The sequence below is a fragment of the Astyanax mexicanus genome, chromosome 15 (genome assembly GCF_023375975.1).
Source record: "Astyanax mexicanus isolate ESR-SI-001 chromosome 15, AstMex3_surface, whole genome shotgun sequence".
NCBI classification, from domain to species: Eukaryota; Metazoa; Chordata; class Actinopteri; order Characiformes; family Acestrorhamphidae; genus Astyanax; species Astyanax mexicanus.
This window is the reverse complement of record NC_064422.1, coordinates 196,752-221,036: the sequence shown is the minus strand read 5'-3', so window position 1 is coordinate 221,036 and position 24,285 is coordinate 196,752. Positions and strand designations below refer to the sequence as shown.

Genomic DNA, 24,285 nt, shown 5'->3' with positions numbered 1-24,285 from the left:
TTAGTACCAAATTTAGAGCGTAAATATCGATCAACTAAACTGGAAGTGTTTCACTCTGCGTGGAAAGACAGTCTTGTTAAATATAGAAAAGAACTAAATAAAGCCCGCTCAGCATATCTGGCCTCACAGATCGAGATAAATAAAAATAATCCTAGAGTTCTCTTTAGTGTTATTTCCAAATTAACTAAAAACCAGGCAGGTACTGAACCTCAGATTCCAGCCATTTACACCAGCAACGATTTTATGGACTTCTTCAATAGTAAAATTGAAAACATTCGGGATAAAATTAAACAGATAAATATTACATCCTCTGTTATCTGGTGTGGCTGATCTAGAACTAAACCCTGTTACTGAAGTTAGGTTGGAAGTCTTTAACCCACTTCCACAGCTAGAACTAGAGAAAATTATCTCCTCTTCAAACAGCACAACCTGCACACTTGATGCTGTTCCCACAAAATTATTAAAACAGGTACTGCCAGATATAATTAAACCTCTGTTAATGATAGTAAACTCATCGCTCACCCTGGGCCATGTACCCAAAGCCTTTAAAACAGCTGTAATTAAACCTCTGATCAAGAAACCAAATCTTGATCCTAGTGTACTGTCTAACTATAGACCTATTTCAAACTTACCCTTTATTTCTAAGATTTTAGAAAAAGCTGTAGCCCAACAACTTTGCTCTTACCTGCAAAGAAACCAGATCTATGAAAAATTTCAATCTGGATTTAGGCCTTATCATAGCACTGAGACAGCTTTAGTTAGAATAACAAACGATCTACTTATAGCCGCCGACCAAGGCTGTGTTTCCCTACTGGTACTTCTCGATCTGAGCGCAGCCTTTGATACAATAGATCATACTCTCCTTTTAGAAAGACTAGAGAACATGGTCGGTGTAACCGGAACTGCCTTAGCATGGTTTAAATCGTACTTAACCGATCGCTATCAGTTTGTGAGGATAAATGATATGTCTTCCAGTTATACTAAGGTAAGATATGGAATTCCACAAGGCTCTATATTAGGACCGTTATTATTTACATTATATATGCTCCCACTGGGCAAAGTTATTAGAAAACATGATGTGAATTTTCATTGTTATGCGGATGACACGCAGCTCTTCATATCAGCCAAACCTGATGACAGAGTGAGATTAAAGAAAATCGAGGATTGTGTAGAAGATGTAAAATCATGGATGTCGCACAACTTCCTCCTATTAAATAGTGATAAAACAGAAGTTCTCCTATTAGGCCCCAAAGCTGCTAGAAATAAATGATCAGACTTAATGCTAAATCTGGTCGACTTCTCAGCCACCCCTGGTTCAGCAGCTAAAAACTTTTGCTCTTCGCTCTGATGCCGTCCGGCAGAAGATACAGTAGCATCCGAGCCTCCACTACTAGACTCTGCATATGGTGGATCGCAGTCACTCCTGCTATAGTTGTGAAGCTTGCTTCTCAACAAGGAGAGGTCCGAGTACTCAGCAGCGCATAGTCCACGGGAGGACCTTAGTAGGCTGGCTGAGGCGTGGACCCCAGCGGAGCGGGAAGCAGTAAAATGACGTATGGTTGTCAAAAAGCACAAGTGCTATCGGGACCCTGGCTCCATTTCCCGACTCTGTGGACAGAAGAGATTTAAGAGCAAGGAGAGTAGTAAGGACATGAGGACTGAGGGTCAGGAGCCGGAGTCCTGGTGGCTGGTCTCCTGCAGAAATACAGGGGGGCTGGCTGCTGACATGATCGGTGCGGCCGGGACCTCCAAGGACCAACATATCTCAGTCCTCAAATCCGTACTTCAGGCACTCGGAAGCTGAGAAGGTCTGTGTGACGTCTCACCTCTCGTAGGTCACTTAAACGGCGAGTGACCAGCAGCAGTAGGTTCAGGAGGGAGAAAGTAAGAACAGCCACCTTCATTAGGTGCCAGAGGCTTTTCAGAAGCGATCCGGCCCGTCTCGCTAAAGAAATCCTAGACGGAAGTACATCTACCGTTTGCCCCATTCCCCTCACAGTTGTTGAGGGAGCTTATAAGGAGAAATGGGAAGTCCCAGGATTCTTTGGCAGGCTGAAAAGGTTCCTGACAGAGAGAGATGCTGATAACTATCCATTTGAGTCAGCTCTCACGGAAAAAGAGGTATTGGAAAACCATCAAGCCATGTCGAACGAACCCAGACGGTATAAAAAAAAAAATAAATAAATAAATAAAAATTTAACACAGTTCTTGCTTGACTGGGTGTGAGATGGTCACATGTATGTTTGTGTGGATGTTCACCGGAGTTGTGCTGGTGTGCTTTAAGCAGTGTTGCACGGTATTGAAACCCAAGACTGGGGACGGGGTTCTATAGCGCTTTTTACAACAAAGGTTGTCACAAAGCCGCTTTACAGGAAAAACAGGTCCACGCCTCTTATGAGCAGCACCACAGAGATGCCAATTTTATGGTGACACAGTGGCAAGAAAAAACTCCCTTTAAGAGGAAGAAACCTTGGAAGGAACCAAGACTCAGTCCGAGGAACCCATCCTACTCGGGTCGACCCGCTCAGTACAAACAAACAACAAACAAATAACAGAACAAAAACAGTACAGAGAATTAATGTGAACTATGGCTAATATAACAGGTACTAATTTATGAATATAAGAATGTGATGGGCACAAACTATAGAGCTATGGCTAATACAGAAACAGATACTGAGTGTGTTAATGGTAATCAGTGCAGGGCTGCAGAGCCGGAGAACAACACAGCGGGCAGTGGAGAGCCAGGCTGGGAACATCAGGAACAGGGCATCTCCATACATGTAAAAGAGATAGATAGAGAAAACAGAAAGGAAAGGAAGAGAAAAAAAGCAGGAGTTAGAAGGGTTGTGAAATAATTCTGATGAGTAGAAGGACAGGGCTGATTCCTGAAAGCTGGAACCACAAACAGACAGATCCAGGAAGACCGGAGAGAGAAAGAGAAAGCAGATGATTAGGACAGGGTTTATATTTGCTGGATAAGCTGTAAGAGGAAGAAAATTGTAATGAGACATTACTCAAAAGCTTGAGCAAATAGAAATGTTTTGAGTCTAGATTTAAAGATTGAGAGTGTGTCTGAGTCCCGTATATTAATAGGGAGGCTATTCCAAAGTTGGGGAGCTTTATAAAAGAACGCTCTTCCTCCTGCATAGTTTTTTCTAATACGCGGGACTAATAACAGGCCAGCGTCTTGGGAGCGGAGTGAACGCGGCGGATTGTAAGGAGTAAGGAGTTCCTGTAGATAATGCGGGGCCAGACCATTGAGGGATTTATACGTCAGGAGAAGTATTTTCTAATCTATATGAAATTTAACAGGTAGCCAGTGTAGGGATGAAAGAATAGGTGTTATGTGATCGAACTTTCTAGCTCTGGTAAGCACTCTTGCGGCTGCATTCTGAACTAGCTGGAGTTTATGGAGTAATTTATGTGGACTTCCAGCCAACAACGCGTTGCAGTAGTCCAGCCTGGAGGTTATGAATGCATGTACCAGCTTCTCAGCATCTTCCAGAGAGAGTATACTGCGGATTTTAGCTATATTTCTTAAATGGAAGAATGCAGTTTTGACTATGCTACATATGTGAGCATCAAACGAAAGAATTGGGTCAAAGATGACCCCAAGGTTTCTCACAGTTTTACCAGGTATAATTAAGTGACCGTCTATGTCTACAGTATTAACATTTATGTTTTTATCAATATTAGGACCCAATAGAAGGACCTCAGTCTTATCAGAATTAAGTAAGAGAAAGTTGTGTCTCATCCAATTTTTAATCTCTTTAATACAGTCTGTTATTTGATTTAGACAGAGCTCCTCGTTGGGTTTAGTAGATATGTAAAAGTTGCGCGTCATCAGCTTAGCAGTGAAAGTTAACTGTTAATACTGCATTCTCAGCCTCAATACCCAGTGTCAAAACTAAGTCTAATGTATGACTACATCGGTGAGTGGGCCCAATTACATTTTGTTTAAAGCCTAGAGCATCTAAAACTGATTTAAATGCAATTTTTGGTGGATCCTGGTCCTTTTCAAAGGGCTGGAAAAACGATTGTTGACTCCCTCGGGGTGGGTTTGGTTGAGTACTTCGGGTTCCCTGTGGGAGCTAGAGGGCTCTGGCCGCTCTCTAACGGGCGCTGCTCAAGACTCTGGGTCTTCCCTCTACTCTGCTTCCCTGCTCTGCTTCCCTGCTCTGCTCTCTACTACTCTGGTCTGCTGCTGTGCTGCTCTGCTGCTGTGCTGCTCTGCTGCTGAAAGCTTGCTTTAATCTTCAGCTTCTACACTTTTCTCTGTTTTCTTCTCTTTTACTCTCTTCACACTTACTAATCCACTTTTAGTCTGCTTCCTCTTTGCTCTACACACCTATTAATCCACTCTCAGTCTACTTTTATAGACTTTTCCTCAGGTTTGCTGGATTAGCTGTTTGCTGCTGCAGTTTGTTTGTGTAAGTTTCTAATTTCAACTGAAACAAGGTGAGTGCTTTTTTTCTCCATGGCTTCTGCTCAGGTTTACACCTGTTTAGAGTGTGGCATGTATAGCTTAGATCCCTTATCCACCGATACTGGTAACAATAGTGGTATTTGTACTAAGTGTGAGATAGTTAGCTCCTTGGTGGATAAGGTGAATAAGTTAGAGCTGCACGTCCGGGGTTTAATAAGGGATAGACAGCAGGATTCACTGTTAGCAGCCCCGGGTGTCTCAGGGAGAGTTAGTACCCCCTCGACTCCGGCCTTAGAGCCCTCACAGCGGGGCGAATGGGTAACGTCTCGGCGGCATAGTCGAAAGGCTAAGGCTAATGCTACCGCAAAGGCCACAGCCAGCCCACCTGAACACCACGCTCCCCCAGTTCACGTGTCAAACAGGTTTGCCCCGCTCAGTGAAGCACCAACTGAGGAGCCTGTTAAAGGTACTCTGGTGATAGGAGACTCTATCGTCCGACACGTGAAATTAGCTACTCCTTTAGGGGCACCAGCGGCAACAGTTACTTGTTTACCGGGAGCCAGAGCACCGGACATTAGTGGCAACCTTAGGTTAGGGAATAGGAGATATTCGAGGGTAGTAATTCATGTAGGGGCCAATGATATTCGTCTGCGGCAGTCTGAAATAACTAAGGCTAATATTAAAGAGGTGATTAAACAGGCCCAGACGCTGTCCGAGGAGGTAATCTGCTCTGGCCCCATCCCAATGAGGCGTGGTGATGAAGCTTACAGCAGGCTTTCTTCGCTGAACCGCTGGATGTCCAAGTGGTGTGCAGAAAATCATGTGGGCTTTATAGATAACTGGCTACACTTTGAGGGCAAGCCTGGTCTTTTAGGTAGGGATGGTGTCCACCCCACGCGGGAGGGTGCTGCCTTACTTTCATGCAGCATAGCTCATAGTCTTTTAGTTAGTCGGCAGAGTAGTATTAGAAGCTGCTGACAATCCAGAGCCGGGACCAGGCCGCAGACAGAGAGGCTTAACCGACCGTCTGCGAGCTGCAAAGAGACGTTACCTAGATACCAATGTATTCAGACTGTGTCTGTCCCCCGAGTCAAACAAAAACATCAAAAAACTAAAACAGTAAATCTAAATAACTTAACTTATATTAAACAATCATATCCAGACTGTAGTACTAACATTTCAAGCCTAAAGATTGGTTTACTTAATATTAGATCTCTAAATTCAAAAGCAGTTCTAGTGAATGAAATGATAACTGATCAGAAATTCGATATTCTGTGTCTGACAGAAACCTGGATTAGGCCAAATGAATATGTAGCATTAAATGAAGCCGCCCCTGCAGGCTATAATTATATACACAATCTGAGATTGTCCGGTAGAGGAGGTGGGGTCTGCATACTTTTCCAAAGTACCTTAGTTACCAATCAGAAGCACTATGAAAATTTTACTTCTTTTGAGCTTCTTTACACCAGTATAATTAATCCAGTTACAAAAAAGAATGCATTTTATTTAATTAACATCTACAGACCACCAGGGCCCTATTTAGAATTTTTAAAAGAATTTAGTGATTTTGTCACAGACTTAGCAGTAAGTAATGATAAAGTGATTATAGTTGGAGACTTCAACATTCATTTCGAAAAATTGGATGATCCATTAAAAAAGGCATTCACATCGATTTTAGACTCAGTTGGTATTATTCAAAATATAACAGGACCTACTCATTACTGTAATCATACTCTGGATTTAGTTTTGACCCTGGGTGTGAGCATAGATAACCCGAATATTCGTTCTCAAACCTCCGCAATTTCAGATCATTACCTTATTTCATTTAAATTACATCTCAGTCATAATATACGTACATCCCCTAGCTACTCTGTAAAACGTTCAATTACGCCTTTTACAGCCCAACAATTTACAGATAAGCTTCCAGACTTATCAACTCTAATATATTCTCCTATAGACCCAGTAGAACTAGACAAACTAACCGAAGGTTTAGAAAATACCTTTCGCTCTACCTTAGATGTTGTAGCTCCCCTTAAACACAAAATAGAGAGACAGAAAAAGCTCGCACCGTGGTACAATGATCAAACTCGTACCTTAAAGCAGTTAGTACCAAATTTAGAGCGTAAATATCGATCAACTAAACTGGAAGTGTTTCACTCTGCGTGGAAAGACAGTCTTGTTAAATATAGAAAAGAACTAAATAAAGCCCGCTCAGCGTATCTGACCTCACAGATCGAGATAAATAAAAATAATCCTAGAGTTCTCTTTAGAGTTATTTCCAAATTAACTAAAAACCAGGCAGGTACTGAACCTCAGATTCCAGCCATTTACACCAGCAACGATTTTATGGACTTCTTCAATAGTAAAATTGAAAACATTCGGGATAAAATTAAACAGATAAATATTACATCCTCTCTATCATCTGGTCTGGCTGATCTAGAACAAAACCCTGTTACTGAAGTTAGGTTGGAAGTCTTTAACCCACTTCCACAGCTAGAACTAGAGAAAATTATCTCCTCTTCAAACAGCACAACCTGCACACTTGATGCTGTTCCCACAAAATTATTAAAACAGGTACTGCCAGATATAATTAAACCTCTGTTAATGATAGTAAACTCATCACTCACCCTGGGCCATGTACCCAAAGCCTTTAAAACAGCTGTAATTAAACCTCTGATCAAGAAACCAAATCTTGATCCTACTGTACTGTCTAACTATAGACCTATTTCAAACTTACCGTTTATTTCTAAGATTTTAGAAAAAGCTGTAGCCCAACAACTTTGCTCTTACCTGCAAAGAAACCAGATCTATGAAAAATTTCAATCTGGATTTAGGCCTTATCATAGCACTGAGACAGCTTTAGTTAGAATAACAAACGATCTACTTATAGCCGCCGACCAAGGCTGTGTTTCCTTACTCGTACTTCTCGATCTGAGCGCAGCCTTTGATACAATAGATCATACTATCCTTTTAGAAAGACTAGAGAACATGGTCGGTGTAACCGGAACTGCCTTAGCATGGTTTAAATCATACTTAACCGATCGCTATCAGTTTGTGAGGATAAATGATATGTCTTCCAGTTATACCAAGGTAAGATATGGAATTCCACAAGGCTCTATATAAGGACCGTTATTATTTACATTATATATGCTCCCACTGGGCAAAGTTATTAGAAAACACAATGTGAATTTTCATTGTTATGCGGATGACACGCAGCTCTTCATATCAGCCAAACCTGATGACAGAGTGAGATTAAAGAAAATCGAGGATTGTGTAGAAGATGTAAAATCATGGATGTCGCACAACTTCCTCCTATTAAATAGTGATAAAACAGAAGTTCTCCTATTAGGCCCCAAAGCTGCTAGAAATAAATTATCAGACTTAATGCTAAATCTGGCTGACTTCTCAGCCACCCCTGGTTCAGCAGCTAAAAACCTTGGAGTTATCATAGATTCAGATCTAGCATTCGATAAACACATATCTAATGTTACTAGAACAGCTTTTCTACACCTCCGTAACATCGCCAAGCTAAGAAATGCCCTATCACTGCATGACGCAGAAAAATTAGTACATGCCTTTATTACCTCAAGGCTAGATTATTGTAATGCGCTACTGTCTGGATGTTCCTGCAGTAACTTAAATAAACTTCAGCTAGTTCAAAATGCTGCAGCCAGGGTCCTTACTAAAACGAGAAAATTTGACCATATTAGTCCAGTACTATCAGCACTGCACTGGCTTCCAGTCAAATTCCGCATAGACTATAAAATTCTCCTGTTAACGTATAAAGCCCTACACGGGCTCGCTCCTGAGTATTTACAAGACCTCATCTCCTGTTATGAACCACCGCGATTACTCAGATCTCAGGGTGCTGGTTTATTAGTAGTGCCTAAAATTCAGAGGAGCTCTGCAGGAGGAAGAGCTTTCTCTTATAAAGCGCCTCAACTCTGGAATAATCTCCCCGAATATGTTCGGGACTCAGACACAGTCTCAATCTTTAAGTCTAGACTGAAAACTTACTTGTTTAGTTTAGCTTTTGGTAATTAATGTTTTTCCCTTTAGATAAGGCTGCAGATTCAGGGGTTCATGGACAGAGGAAATTGTGGTAAACTGAGATGCTGGTGCTGTTGTTCTCCCACTGCACACGGTCACTCAGGTTTGTGGACGGTGGAGTGGGTGGATGCTGGTGTTTCAGGGTGCCTCCATGTCTATGTTACCTTCTGGCTCTCTGCCTTTAGTTAGGCTGTTTTATTCAGTTCTGCCGGAGTCATTTGCCACACTCTGATAATGTTTTAATATTCTCAGTTTTGCATAAATCCAGTCAAAACTAATTCCATCTCTCTGCCTTCCTCCGAGTTACTGACTGCCCACCTGTCTGACCCGATACCGATGTTGGACCCTCAGGCTCTCGCGTCTCCTGTCCGGCCAGACTGATGGAAGTTTCTGAAGTCAGCTCTTCTCCACCACCACCACAGATCAGCTGCTCATCGACCATCTTACTCTCCACTACAGATTACATCCAAGCCATTAGTGGCGCTATTACACTCCTGAGTACATAAAACCTATATAGATGTATAAAAGACTTTTTAAATTTCTATTTAAAAGCCGTTTGACCAGTGGTAGGATGGTCCCCCCTTTAATGTGAGTCTTGGTCCTCCCAAGGTTTCTTCCTCCTCCTGCAGCTCTGAGGGAGTTTTTCCTTGCCTCCGCGCTCACTGGGGGTTCTGTATTCTGTATTTTCTATGTGTAATGTTTTGCCTGATTCTTTGTCCTGTAATCATGTTTCTGTAAAGCTGCTTTGTGCCAACACCTGTTGTAAAAAGCGCTATACAAATAAATTTGATTTGATTTGATTTGATTTTTTCCAGACTGGTCAGTAGAAGGACCCTACTGTACTCCTTGGATGTACTTGGGACTTCAATGCAGCTCTGCAATACTCTTCTTTCCTCACTAAAGGTTTGGGAAACAATAGGAGTATTAAAGAATATATTTATGAGGTACTGAAGATGACAGGCCAGGCAGGCATACGAGACAGCTACAAAGAACCTGTCTGATGCCGAAAAGTCCAAGGTGGCAGGCTAGCTCACACGCACAACAGCAGAGAAGCACTACCGGATGAAGGAGATTAGCTCAACGGTAGATGCTTGCCTGATACTGAAGAGCCTCTGTGGTGATTCAGAGTAAGTATTTCTTCATGTTTTCACTAGGATAGTCTTGCATGGTTATATTTTAATGTTTGATATTTTTTTCTGTTTTCTATACTCATTATTTTTCATTTCCTCTACTTCAAGTGGTGAGTGGAGCGATCACATTGCTACTGGTTCCTCGTCCTACTTGAGGGACCAAGCTGCATACAGCAAGTTGCTCCAGGCATATCCAGTGTTGTTGGACGGGGTTCCACCAAAGCATTCGGAGCAGGCGTCCCTGGCAGGGGTGCATAAGCGCCATCGCTACGACCGCTGGTGTAGTGATCAGCTCCAGAATCAGGTGCAGCAAGTTCTAGGTGAGTTTTTAGGGATTTTTCTCTTACCCTTGTCTTAGTCTCAACTCTAATTACTACCTTGAACACAAATCATATTGTGTCTGAACTTTTCCCTCACAGCCTTCCTTTCCTGTAGGCTGTCCTCTGAACCCAGAGTGAAGACCTTGATTGAGAAGAAAGGGTGGTCTGCAAATGTTCCTGATGCTGCACCTACTGTCCAGCAGTGGAAGACATCTGGGGCATCGACACAGCGACAGACAGTGCTGTGCTGCAGAAACTTTGCAGGACGCAGATATTGAAGGGACTCTCAGTGGCAGAGATAGAGGGGAAGGGTAGGGGGGTGTGTTGGTTGCAAGGCCTTTTGCCTTTGGGGAAGTTGTTTGAATACCACGGTAAAGTGGTGTCAAAACAGGAGGGCTTAGCGACCCACAGTAGCTACATGTTTCATTATAATTCTGGACAGGAAGCCAGATGTATTGATGCTCATGAGGAGGAGTGTCCGTGCCATCCAGGAATGCAAAAAATTAGGCCAGCTAGTTGATCACACCTCAAAGAATGCCAAGGACGTAATCCTCTTCATCGCCATATGCAACATTAAAGTGAACGAGGAGCTTCTGTTTGATTACGGTGTCAAGAGGAATCCTTTGCTGGGGAGGGTTTAGATTTAATTTGGCTGTAGTCCCAGCAGCACAAATTTAAATTGCATTATAAATGTAAATATATATATGTAACTGTGTAGATACTGTAAATATTAGGGTTAGGGATAAGATTAGGATTAGTAACACATCTGCTGCAATGTGTAATATATGTTCACAAAGTTGTGTGTACACACTATCTGCAACTTCTGCAAAAAATAATTCAATAAAGCAACGGTTTGCTGATATTTGTCTGGTCTTGTTTGTTCTTTAACATGCAAGCAGTAAGGTCTAGTCTAATGTAGTCTGTTCTAACTATTAAAAAGGAAAGACCTGTAAATAAAGCATGACTGCACATCAGGCAGCTGAGGTGAGCTGGCCTGCTGCACCAACTTTGATTGGCCATAACTCGTTCAAATCGAATCTGTGCAGTTTTAATGATTTACAGAATTAAGAACTTTTTAAAATGGACTACAAAATCAACCTTTAGCCCATTGTGCACAAAAACATACACTTCCAAAACAGTTCCACAGCAAGAAAAGCAGTACTGAAGACGGGTGATATCTGGAGTCTTCCAAATACTTTTAAATGGAAAATCATTTAAATGGAAATTAATAAAATTCTCATTATTAATTTGCAGTTTGTGCAGAGAAGTAAGGGTTATAATTCTGGTCAGGTAATCAGATGTATTGACGCTCATGGAGGGGTTTTATAAAAAAAATGATCAGAAAAATCAAGCTGAATTTGATTCATTACAGAGATTAAATTAAATTAAACACAAAGCCAAGCAGAAAAAAGTGAAGTGTGTTCAGTCTTATATATGCTGTGTGTTTCTCCCTCATTCATACCCGGACTGGATAAAGTTTCTTCTCCATAGAACACGATTCTGACTCAGGACTGTGCTCGACTGTCTCTAAACCCGAGATTACACTCAGCTGAGCTTAAACTGAAGAGAGGGAGGAGGCTGCATGTGATTTAATAGGTAGTGATATACTGTATGTGGTGACCAGGACACTGTTCACCATGGAACTCCCAATGACCGTCTGATTGATGCCTGGAGACGCAGCCTGATAGAGTGATATAAAGATAAATAAATCTCCATTTATTATTCTCAACTGGATTTAATTCAGAAATTACGCTCAAGAGAAATTATTCTGGTTTCTTCAAACAGTAAGATCTGATTATAGACTGAACTCCATTAGAGACTCTGCTGTTAAAGAGCACAGAGTTACTCAGTTTATACTGAGAGAAATAAAGTCTGATTCTGATCACAGTAAGAAGAGTTTGGGCAGTAAATCAGATTTTATAGAGTTTCTGTTGATGTGTGAACACAGTCATTAGCACAGCTTCTTTATGCAGCGTGAACATCCCTCTGTCCATCTGCCCCAGTTCTGCCTTATATTCACCTTAACCACGCCCCCTCATTATCCTCTACACCTGTTGATAATCTGTAACTCCGCCCACACGTTAGTGTTCCCAGGTGAGTGTTGTCTATATATAGACCTTTGTTCGCCCATTTCTGATGAAATGTGTGTTAATGTGGGTGTTTGTGGGTTTTGTTATTGATGGATTTTGTTTGTTTATCTGATTTTTATAAAAATATTTTAGCTTTCTGAAGCTTTTTCTCCTCAAAACAGTCCCTCATGATCTAGATTCTAAACTCATCTGCAGTGTTTAAGCACGGAAAAGATGCACACAAACACAACAACGACTCTTCCTAAGGGAATTACATGGTTTTAACGTAGATTTACAATTAAGTTATTTAACAGACCCTCATATTTAGAATGATTTCAAATTTCACTGTTTACTAATAAAACTAGTTGAGACTAGAACCTAAAGCTCCATCAGATCCTGTTAAATCTCAGTACAGATCAGAGTCTGATCACTGCTATCCAGTACAGAGGGAGTCTGTAGGACAGAGTCAGGGTTTTAAATCTGAGCAGCTACTGGGAGACAGTGAGGAGGATCAGTAGAGGAGATACAGGGATTATCTGAGGGTGAGTCTGTCTGATAACTCGTATAGGAAGATCAGTCAGAGGAGAGCTGCAGTAGACAGGTACTAAATATGAGACTGCCTCTATAGAGAGAACCGTGGTTCTCAGGTAGAACATTCACCTTTAGATCAGCAGAAACTGGAGCTTAGTCACCTGATAATGGATTCTGTCTAAAGGGAAATGATACTTTAACTCAGAGTCTGGATCCTGCACTGATCTTAATTCCTCTGTACCTGGAGAAACACCTGTTCATGAGAAATCTCCTACAGTCTATAATAACAGTAATAATATATAACAGTAGTAATAATAATTATCAGCTTCATACAACAGAAATCCTGTTGAATTCAAACGTTGATATGGAAACACAGCGACAGACTCTTATTCACCCTCCACACCAACACCAGAAAGCTGAATAACTCTTCACTGGAAGCACTAAATAAACTAAACTAAACACACCCAAACACAATCCTGCACATAACACAGGCAAAGAGAAATAAGGTATGCTGGGAGATTTTTGAAAGCCCCACCAATTCTCTGTGCTAGCATAATATGTTCCCAGCTGGCCTGGTTGAGTGTTGATCATGACGTCAGATAACTATTTAACATCTAGATTACGTCTATTACTAACGTCAAATTGACGTTGAACAGTGATGACATATGACATTTAGTTCTTAGATATTTAGTTCTTTTCGCATCATAATTTTAGATAACCAAAAACCATCAACCAAACATCACATCCTTACATCAAATCGACGTAAGGTATGAAAACCAAAACCCAACATCTGGGTCAAAATGTCAGAATCTTAACATCAGCTTGATTTAAAGCTCTTACATCATTAGACAAATTGTCAAATTGATGTAAAATACCAACATTTTGTTGTAAGGTATGGTGACCAAAATAAAGGGAACACTTAAACAACACAATATAACTCAAACACACTTTTGTGAAACTAAGCTGTTCACTTAGGAAGCAACTCTGATTGTGAATCAGTTTCACCTGCTGTTGTGCAAATGGAACAGAACACAGGTAGAAAGGAGTGGTTCTGCAGGTGGGGAACAAAGACCACTTGTCAGTACCTATGCTTTCTGGCTGATGTTTTGGTCACTTTAGCATTTTGTCAGTTATCTCACCGTAGAGGAAGCATGAGGCGGAGTCTACAACCCACAGAAGCTGCTCAGGTAGTGCAGCTCATCCAGGATTAGTATGAGGTGGTATGAGGGACCGACGTCCACAGATGGGGCTTGTGCTTACAGCCCAACACCACACAGGCCGATTGGCATTTACCAGAGTCTGGAGACGCCATGGAGAACGTTCTGCTGCTACAACATCCTCCAGCATGACCGGTTTAGCAGTGGGTCAGTAATGGTGTGGGGAGGCCAGAGGTACCCTGACTGCCATTAGGTACCGGGATGAGATCCTCAGACCCATTGTGAGACCATACGCTGGTTCAGTGGGCTTTAATCCAGGTCTGTGAGGAGATCATCCGCTGCCTCATCAGGAACATGACCAGGAGTTGTAGGGAGGTCATACAGACACGTGGAGCCACACCCACTACTGAGCCTCATTTTAACTTGTTTTAAGGACATTACAAGTTGGATCAGCCTGTTGTGTGTTTTTTCCACTTTAATTTTGTGTGTGACTCCAAATCCAGGCCTCTATTGGTTAATAAATTTGATTTCCATTGATGATTTTTGTGTGATATTTGTTGTCAGCACATTCAACTTTGTACAAACTAAAGTTTTTAATGAGAATATTTAATTAATTCAGATCTAGGATGTGTTATTTAAATGTTCCTTTATTTTTTGAGCAGTGTATATACTGTTAACAGATCTCTGATGATCTGAGGAGTCTAACAGGCCGGTATTTCTCCAGCAGATCAGAGAAGTACGCTGGTCCGAACCCATTTAGTGCTTTATAAACGAGGAGCCGTATTTCAACTCTATTCTCCAGCTGATCAGGAGTCAGTGTAATGACCTGAGTACTGGAGTTACGTGTTCCTGCCTCTTTGTTCTGGTTCAGACTCTGGTGGCAGTGTTCTGAATGAGCTGCAGTTATCTGATCAGTAATCTAATCTACTGGGGGGACCGTTTTACAAAACGTTTAATCCAGATTTCAAAGGTCAAAATGATCTCACAGGTTTTGGTCACGTTTAATAAAACATATTCAGACTGGATAGAACTGATCCAGGGATCACAGGATAAGGATTTGTAGTTCTGTATTTTCCATTCTTTTAAAAAGTCTCTGTGGCCATCTGAAAATGATCAGGATGTATCATCAGATATTTAGGAAACATGTTGAGTGAAAGCACTGGCAGCTCTTGTCAGCAGGGATTCAGTAGTACATTCCTATTTTAAATGTCACTCAGTCCCGGAGTTTTGTGTTTTTGTCCTCTGACTCCTCCTGCTGCTCCTTCCCCAACACTAACCCCGCCCACCGAGGTTGCCAGCACGTAACACTTAACTTACACTACAGCGATCGGTGCTGCAGCATGGAAACCAGCAGATCTGCTTCAGTTAAACCTCAGCTGCTACACATCTTAAAAAGCCTCAGCAACATTCTGATCTCAGATCAGCTGCACTTAGACGTCCACCAAAATCCACAAAAGATTAAAACCTGTGTGATGTAATAAAATCTGTTTAGGGACAGTTACCTGGATTTTTCAGTTTTGATAGATTTTTAAAAAGTGAATTGAAGTGATTCAGATTATTCGAGTATTGAGTGTGATTTCTGAGTTTGAGACCTTTATGAACAGTAAGAGCCACTGTGGCCAAAAGGGCTGCAGAGTTATTATAATATTTGAGTATTGGGCTAAATGCTAGGCTAATTTATTTATCAGTTAATTAATTATCAGGCTTTTTCTATTGGTCCAAAATCTCTATTGTATAAACGATGAGATTTCCTCAGAAAAGATGTACTAAAATTGATCTGGAAGATGGGTATATGTGCAGATGGGATTGTCTCGCAAAATACAGAATTGAAAAAAAAAATATATAGAGAAAATAAAACTAAGAAATACCATAAATCTGAACCAATATATATTATAAAATGTATGGTTTGTATGTCAATCTTTAAGATGGCAAAGAGGTATGTTGTTAAGTACAAACATGTATTACTAAAAGTGCTTCTTTCTTTCTCATTCATAACCACTGACCAGCTCTCAGCTACTTCTGACACTTCCTACATAACTGGCCTCTAAAAACAAATTCAACCACGAAAGTTGTGACCGACTTTTCTACAAAACCTAATTTTGTAAACTGACCCTGAAATAATGTTATTCTCTGAAATATGGTGTTTCTCTTCCACAGTTGAGGTTAGTATTTTTTCTTCTGGTTAGTATTATTTTAGATCAAAATGCTGTAAGTACTGGAGAACAGCATGAAGCACTGAAAACCACTTCACCCAGCTCTCAGTGTAGCTCACTGAGCCAAACACATGCATCACTAAGCTGTAGTGTAGAGCTGTTTCAGAGCACTATAGAACCACTGATCAAATCAGTCAGTTAGATGATTGTTGTGGGGTTTGTTTCTTATTAAAACTTTTTTGTGAGTAAAAATGAAAAATACTTTCTTGCATAAGGCCTTATTATTTATTATGTGACTGAGGCAGTGATGCAGGATTGAAATGTTAATGTGGGTAAAATTGGTCTCTGCTGTGACGATGTAAAAGTAGATTAAATAAGCTCATTATGCAGATTGTAATGGAAATTGATTGCATGAGGAAAACTGATCCATCACATATGATCATCACTGGTGTACCGGTGCATTCTGATGGACTCAGTATGAACAGAACTGAAGCCGTTTTGTGCTCACAGGTTACGTATGTTGCAGCTGGGAGTGGTTTTAAAGCTCATAAATATACAACAGAGCTTCTCTACTTTAGTTTTTTTAGTTATATTCCCTGTACCAGCGTCATGCTTGGTTCTTGACAAGCGCATGACATCAAGATCACAGTATTCCCCCTCTCGGATGCAAAAACACCTTTAGGAGCATCTTCATCATCAGAGCCTTTTTCCCTCTGCTATTAGTTGCAGGCTCTTCATTTCACCGTCTCCTTTGTTTCCTCCGATGTTCACAAGAAATGACTTTATAAACTGCAGGACCAGATACCTGATCTCTGCATCCAGATTCACCACTGATTCCTTAAAGCATGTTTAAAGAATACAGAAGTAATTATCTCTCTCTTATCTATTCATAATTATCTTTCTTTCTGAGCTTCTGCTTTTATTGCTCTTCTTTTTAGCTCTTCATTGCTGTGATGGACTTTATCTCCCTTTCATCATCTATTCTAACTTCACTAACACTGGGCAGTGCTCAAACAAACAGGTACGCCAAACACTGAAAAACTGAAGTAAAACTGCAGCATGGGTTTACTGTTTAAAGTCCTTTTGCAAATATATTAGTCCATTAAAGGCATTTAAAGCTTCTTTTCTCCAGGTTTCTCCAGTCGTTTTTGAGGATAAAAAGAAGCACTGTTGTTGTAGACAGTAAAAGTAAAAAAAACAGTTCTGTTGCTTGTTCTGTAATACATTAATGAACAGTTATGCTCAGATTTCTTTCTCTTAAAATATGATCTATTAGTAGCTGCTATTTTGAAAACCTCAGATCTATAATCTTCCCAAACCCCTCTGTAACGGTTGGGACAATATGTAAAATACCAACACATTAAAATAATAATCCTATGACTTTTATTAGACTGCAGACGGTGCGATTCTAATATATTTTGTGTTTTATCTTATCTTAACTTAATTTGGGAAAAGATGTAAATTTGTACTCACGTCCCCCAATGTATTTACAGGGTTCATACACTTTTCCACCAATACATTTTTCCAAGACTTCACGGCAAATTTTAGAGACCATACAATCTTTAAACAAAGAATAAAACAAATAATCCCTGTCAAAACTGATTATAGTAGACCAGGCCTATATATTACTTTAAATGTATTTAAATAAACAAAAATATTTTTTTAAGCAATGCTGACAATCTTCAATAATAAACTGTGTGAAATCCTGAGAGTTCTATTGTGTATAACTGAATTAATATGTATTAATATGTACTGAGCTGCTAAGCATTTCTAATGTTAAACCTGTAAACAGTGATTCATACTTTCATCAAATACCATTATATATAACTTTTAGTTTAAACTTTGAATTAGTTTTTAAACAATGTAATTTGGCAGATATCTGGCTGTCGGGGGACGTGTTGGCTGGGGTTTCTAATTCTGCTTCACAAAGAAAGAGAAAAGAGACTTTACAGCCATTACAGCGTATAAAATGCCTTAACACTAATATAAAAACACAAATTAGTAACTTAAAAGATTTAAATCACACAGTTTACCTGTCACCCACCAAGAGAACTGAACAGCATACAGGTGTATAAATCTTGTTTGCTGATGCTACTTTTATTTACTTATCTTATATCTTATTGTAGTTTAGTTGTTCGTACTTCTGTATTGTACAGCACTTTGGTTGGCCCTTGTGGTTTTTAAATGTGCTTTAGAAATAAATTTAACTTGACTTAATAGTACTAAAAAGTAATTTACTTCTCCCACCAATAACTCATGATTTCCACCCAACCATTTATATGAGTGCGCTCTCCACGCACAAGAACTGAGCGTCAGACAGCAGCTTTTCTTACATTACATTACATTACATTACATTTCATTTGGCAGACGCTTTTGTCCAAAGCGACTTACAATAATGAAGTACAAAAGTAATAGGAATTTAGATAACCCATTTTTAGATAGGGCTTAAAGGAGGTCGAAGGGAAATAAAGGGATAGAGGAGTGAAGGAGGGGAAGAAGGAAATGGGGTTAGAAGTAGTAAGTGTGTTAGAGGTGTTAAGAGAGTAAGAGCTCTGTCTTCAGGAGTTTCTTAAAGATAGTGAGAGATTCTTTCTTTTTTTTTTTTTTTTTTTTTTTGGCCCAACCACCACCCCCCCTCTTCGGAGGACAATTAATACTTTATTTTTATTTATTTATTTTATTTATTATTATTATTATTATTATTATTATTATTTTTTTTTTTTTTTTTTATTATTTTTATATATATATATATATATATATATATATATATATATATATATATATATATATATATATATATATATATTGTGTGGATATAGTTGTGGGAGTTCAGGGTTGGAAGGATCGGAGTGTGAGGTACAGGAGGGGGGTACAAGAAGAAGAAAAAGAAAAGAGAGAGAAAAAAAACTAAACAAAAAACAAACAAACAAACAAACAAAAAAAATAATAATAAAATAAAATAAACATAAAATAAACAAACATACATACATACACATACTCACATATCTAACTATACATATGCTTATACATATACACACATACATAAATATACATACATATTAATACATACACATAAATACATACACACACACGCACAGTTACTTCTATTCTATTGTTTTTTGCAAAAATATGTCATGTGTTACGGATTATGTCATGAAATGCCTACCACAATGGAGGCAAGAAACCGCCACCATGCCCCTGCGATCCAGAGGCAGATAGGGAAGAACCCAGTGGACCCAGACCATCCACAGCCCATTAGGAGCCCAGAAGACCCGCGGCCACACATCCCGATGGTAACCATGTGCACACCCCAGATGAGGACGGGGGAGACTCCAGACGAAGCCCCCATGGCAAAGAGCAAGAGTCCAGAGAGCCAAAGGAAGCGAGCAGCCCACCCCTCCGGCAGGCCAGCACCCCCTGCACGAGCCGAGCATGCGGCCCCCGAGATCCCAAGCACCCGGGAACAGCCCGACACCCGGCAGGCCCCCCCTCCCACGCCAAGGGGGCCCAAGCCACCCCCCAGGCCACGGCCACCAAGGGGGCGGGCCAGAGACCATATTAGGGCATCCGGCCACGCACCCATGGACCCACGGACGCCCACCCCCCCAGGAACGGCAGTGACGATCGGCGGAGAGCAGCGTGGAGCGGTAGGGAGGGCAAAAACCCGCCCTACGCAACCATGTCCCACAGGTGTCCATGCTCAGTCAGCCCCAAACCCAGGACCAACTGTTCACGCACACATGCACATTCACACACCCGTCACACACACATCCGTCACACATACACCCGTCGCACACGTGCACATTCACTCACAGACCAGTCACACATACAGAACATACATAGACACCTAATGCGGGCATGCGGGCACCAGTACCGAGCCAGCGGCAACCTAGGGAAGCAGCCAGCCCGGCCCCGAACAACCACCCGACCCACACCCCAGGCAGGGTGCACGAAACCAGGGTGTGAGAAGACCTGACCCCCCTCCTTCCCCCACCCAGCATGTTGCAGTGATATGAATGTGTTTAATGAGAAGAATGAATGAAAGCTACAGTGCTATTAAAATTGGAGGGACAGATGTAATATGAGAACTGAATCACAGCACCCAACCACACTGCCCCCCCAAAGGCCCTCAATGTCTAAAATGCAAAAATAAAGTTGAGGAGCAGGGAGCACCTGCCCCCCAAAACCCTATGTGTAATATGATGTGTGTAAGCTGTATGATGAGTTTGTATGTGTAATGCGATGTTAGACTGAGTAGGAGTCGGGGAAGGGCCAGGAAAGGACCGAGGGGCAGAGGACTACCCCCCGGAGGAAGAGAGCCAACTACTGCTGGCTCACTAGGCACCCAGTTCCATACACCCAACCGCAGAACAGGGAAGGCAAGTCCAGGGTGTAGAGCGGCTACGGCCCCAGGACACCGCCGCTCTGCAAGACAGCGCCCCCATCCCCACACTGCAATACAACATAAATACACACCCCACTCACATACAAAAGACAACAGATATTACACACACGCACACACACACACACACACACACACACACACACACACACACATTTACACTCAACATCCCACTCTTTCTCATACACACACAGTGGTCCTGAGCCCAGGACCAACTGGTCTTAAGTGGGAGACTGCCGCTTCCCCACCTGAGCGCCCCTACCTCCCCACAGGGAGGGCACCCAGAATCCCGGAATGCCAACCAGACACCCCAACACGGACCAAACCACCACCCCCCACGACGGCGCGCCCAAGAGAGGCATAGACCCTCCCCAGCGCAGGGAGGGACCCAAACAGGCGACAGACGCCCACGGGCACCAGGATAGTGAGAGATTCTCCTGATCTGGTAGTGGAAGGTAGTTTGTTCCACCATTGGGGAACTCTGTATGAGAACAGTCTGGATTGCTTTGTGTGAGTGTTTGTTTGGTAAAGCGAGGCGACGTTCATTGGAGGAGCGCAGCGGCCGGGAGGTAGCGTAAGTCTTCAGGAGTGAGTGCAGGTAGGAAGGAGCTGTTCTGTATCACCTTGTAGGAGATTGTAAGAGCTTTGAATTTGATGCGAGCATCAACTGGTAGCCAATGGAGCTCAATGAGCAGCGGGGTGACATGTGCCCGTTTTGGCTGGTTGAAGATCAGACGTGCTGCTGCGTTCTGGATCATTTGGACTGGTTTTACTACGCAGGCCGGGAGGCCAGTTAGCAGGGCATTGCAGTAGTCGAGGCGTGAGATGACGACCGCTTGCACCAGGAGTTGGGTGGCCTGTTACGTCAGAAACTTTCTAATTTTCCTGATGTTATAAAGCGCGAAGCGGCAGGATCGAGCAACCGAGGCCACATGGTGCGTGAAGGAGAGCTGGTCATCAACCATGACACCCAGGTTCCTAGCAACCTTTGTCGGTGAGAGAGAGAGAGAGAGAGTCGATGCTTATAGAGAGGTTGTGTTGAAAAGATGGTTTTGCTGGTATGACCAGAAGTTCAGTCTTTGAGAGATTTAATTGAAGGTGATGCTCCTTCATCCATGAGGATATGTCAGAGACACAACGATATCCGTGCAGAGATTGAGTGATCTTCAGGTGAGAACGACAGGTATAGCTGGGTGTCATCAGCAAAGCAATGGTAGGAAAAGCCATGTGAGTGGATAACCCGACCAAGAGAGGCAGTGTATATTGAGAAGAGAAGGGGACCCAGTACCGAACCCTGGGGAACCCCAGTGGATAGGGAGCGGGCTGAGGACAGCTGTCCTTGCCACGACACCTTGAACGAGCGCCCAGTGAGGTCTGATCTGAACCATGACAGCACATTATCTGAGATCCCCATGTTTGAGAGTATAGTTAGGAGGAAGTCGTGGTTGACCGTGTCGAAGGCGGCTGAGAGGTCCAGCAGAATGAGCACTGAGGACTGTCCTGCAGCTCTAGCAGTTTTCAACGCTTCAGTCACAGACAACAGAGCCGTCTCGGTAGAGTGTCCTTTTTTGAATCCAGATTGGTTCTGGTCCAGAAGGTCATTCTGGGAGAGGAAGCCAGAGACCTGATTTAAAACTGCTCTCTCGAGTGTTTTAGAGAGAAAGGGTAGTAGTGAGACCGGTCTGTAGTTATCAACCTGGGCGGGGTTGAGAGAAGGCTTTTTAAGCAGTGGTGTCACATGTGCTTGGTTGAAAGCAGTTGGGAAAACACCAGAAGTTAAAGAGGCATTGATGGTGTGAGTGATAGCCGGAATGATTGCAGGTGCGATGGTTTGTAGTAAGTTTGAGGGAATTGGGTCAAGCGGACACGTAGTAGGACGGCTACGTGTTAGGAGAGCCAGTGTCTCGTTCTCAGTGAGAGAAGTGAACGAGGAGAGCGCAACGCCTTCGGTGGAGGGACACCGGGCTGCAGAGCATGATGTAGGACTGCTACATGTTACATCAGTAAACTGGTTGCTGATAGCTGCCACTTTTCCAGTAAAGAATGAGGCAAGTGTTTCAGCCGTAAGGCAGGTAGCCGGAGGAGGAGGAGGAGGAGGGTTCAGTAGTGATTTAAAAGTAGCAAATAGTTTCCGGGAGTCTGTGAGAGAGCAGAATTTATTGTGATAAAATTCAGCTTTAGCAGTCATGATGGTGGCTGAGAAGGAAGCCAGGAGCAGTTGGTAATTTTTTAGGTCTGCTTGTTTTTGTTTTTTATGCCATTGTCTTTCGGCAGCTCGGAGTTTGGAACATAGTTCCCTCAGTGAGTTATTTTTAAGCCATGGCTGCGGTTTGCTAGAGCTAATGGCTCGAGATGTAAGAGGACAGAGGTTGTCCAAACAGGAGCTTAGTGTGGAGCAGAGTGTATCGGTGGCATCATTTACATTGAGTGATGAAAATGAGCCTGGTGGAGGCATATTGTCAGTCACCAGCGAGGAGTACTGGTCTGCTGAGAGATCTCGTGAAGTAGTGATCCGAGAGGTGCAAAGGAGTGACAGTTAAAGAGTCGGTGTCACAGTTACGAGTGAAGATCAGGTCTAGATGTTTGCCAGCTTTATGTGTTGGAGGGCTGGGGACCTGCTCCAGTTCGAAAGACTGCATGAGGGATAGGAAGTCTGTGAAGCTGGTACTGTCGTTGTGGATGTTCATATCCCCTAGAATGAGCATGGGACAATCTTGCTCAGGGATAGAAGACAGTAGCATGTCAAGTTCGTGTGTGAATTCGCCCATTTGTCCAGGAGGACGGTAAATAACAATAATGGCAAGTTTTGCTGGAGTATTAACCAGTGTGGCATGATACTCAAATGAACTGTATGAGTTTGCAGGTAATAGTGGAGTATGTTTTAAGCCATTAGCGATTAATAGGCCAGTTCCACCTCCTCGTCCTGAGGGACGAGAAGTATGGGAGAAGGAGTAATTATTGGAAAGAGCCGCCGGAGTAACAGTGTTTTCAGGTTTAATCCAAGTTTCAGTCAGTGCCAGCAGTTGTAAGGCCAGATGATTTGCATAAGAGGCGATAAAGTCTGCTTTATTAACAGCCGACTGGCAGTTCCATAGCCCAACAGAGAATGAGGTAGTAGTGGGCGTGGTTTGTTTTAGTGGCCGCAGGTTAGTATGGTCCTGGCGCCTGTGGGTGTTTTTTCACCTTCTGTGCGTGCCGGAGATGACAGGAATGTGATGGGAGCACATTTTAGAAAGCAGTGGGATGGGCTGCCTTGTCGGTGGCCTTGCTCGGTGGACTCGCGCAGGTAGACTCGCAGGTCTTTTACCCGCGTTGGTCTTCACACAACAGCTGACGCCTCGGCGAGTGTGAGTGATGTAGATATAGGAAATCAGCGCCACCAGACTGTCTTTTAAAGCCGTGAGTAACGCCCCCGAGGTCCGCAGACAGAGAAAGTGTGAATGAGGGGGTTTGCCACGCCCCGCTCTAACGCAACTCGCCCAACCTTGTCCGAAAAGCGCGCTAAAAAGCGCGTTTGCTGTCGCTGCTACAGCGTAGCTGAAGTGAAAGTAAAGTAAAAGAGCAGTCTGGTGTAGCTTGAAGTTCCTGTTAGCCCTGCTAGTGTGCCCTTGTCTTATTTTTTGCTTGATGAAGATCTTCTGAAGATCTTCTGAAGATGAAGATCTTCTGCTTCATGATGAAACACGGTGTGAAGATCCTGCAGACGGAGATCTTCATGACCGCCCGGAGTTCCAGATCGAACACTGAACCGGTAACAGAGTTCACCGCTGGCTCCGGGGTGCTAACGTCCGTGTCAGAAACGTGCAGGTCTGGGATTTTCACTACAGCTGTTGAGAAGGTTGTGGTCAGCTGCACTTTCCCCTTTAAGACCCTGGTGGAGAGATCAGTGAAGCGGTAGCTGAAGAGCATCTGGACGATGTTGACGCGGTGCTCCCAAAGCTGCAGAGTTATTTCTGCTGTGCCGTCAGAGACGAGACACTCCTGGAGCTCTGTCTCGGTGCCTGGGATGGGAATGGTCGGGTAGTTGAGGTGATGTAGAGAACCTTT

At 42.6% G+C, this 24,285-nt stretch overlaps 1 protein-coding gene across 1 annotated transcript; it reads left to right on the top strand.

Annotated features, from left to right (window-relative positions):
- The first annotated feature begins 1,555 nt into the window (after positions 1-1,555).
- Positions 1,556-9,276, top strand: LOC125781301 (uncharacterized). The gene is made up of 3 exons (XM_049465038.1): positions 1,556-1,733; positions 2,000-2,162; positions 7,555-9,276. Exons 1-3 carry the CDS (start codon positions 1,556-1,558, stop codon positions 8,468-8,470), a joined length of 1,257 nt encoding a protein of 418 aa, XP_049320995.1. The 3' UTR covers positions 8,471-9,276.
- Positions 9,277-24,285: the final 15,009 nt, after the last annotated feature.

Excerpts from the sequence above, each read along its gene's own strand:
- LOC125781301 (XM_049465038.1), top strand. The coding sequence starts at position 1,556 with ATGGTTGTCAAAAAGCACAAGTGCTATCGGGACCCTGGCTCCATTTCC. Across the intron at positions 1,734-1,999 it reads GCTGGCTGCTGACATGATCG|TTGTTGAGGGAGCTTATAAG; the intron begins GTGCGGCCGGGA and ends TTCCCCTCACAG. Across the intron at positions 2,163-7,554 it reads ATGTCGAACGAACCCAGACG|GTTATTATTTACATTATATA; the intron begins GTATAAAAAAAA and ends TATATAAGGACC.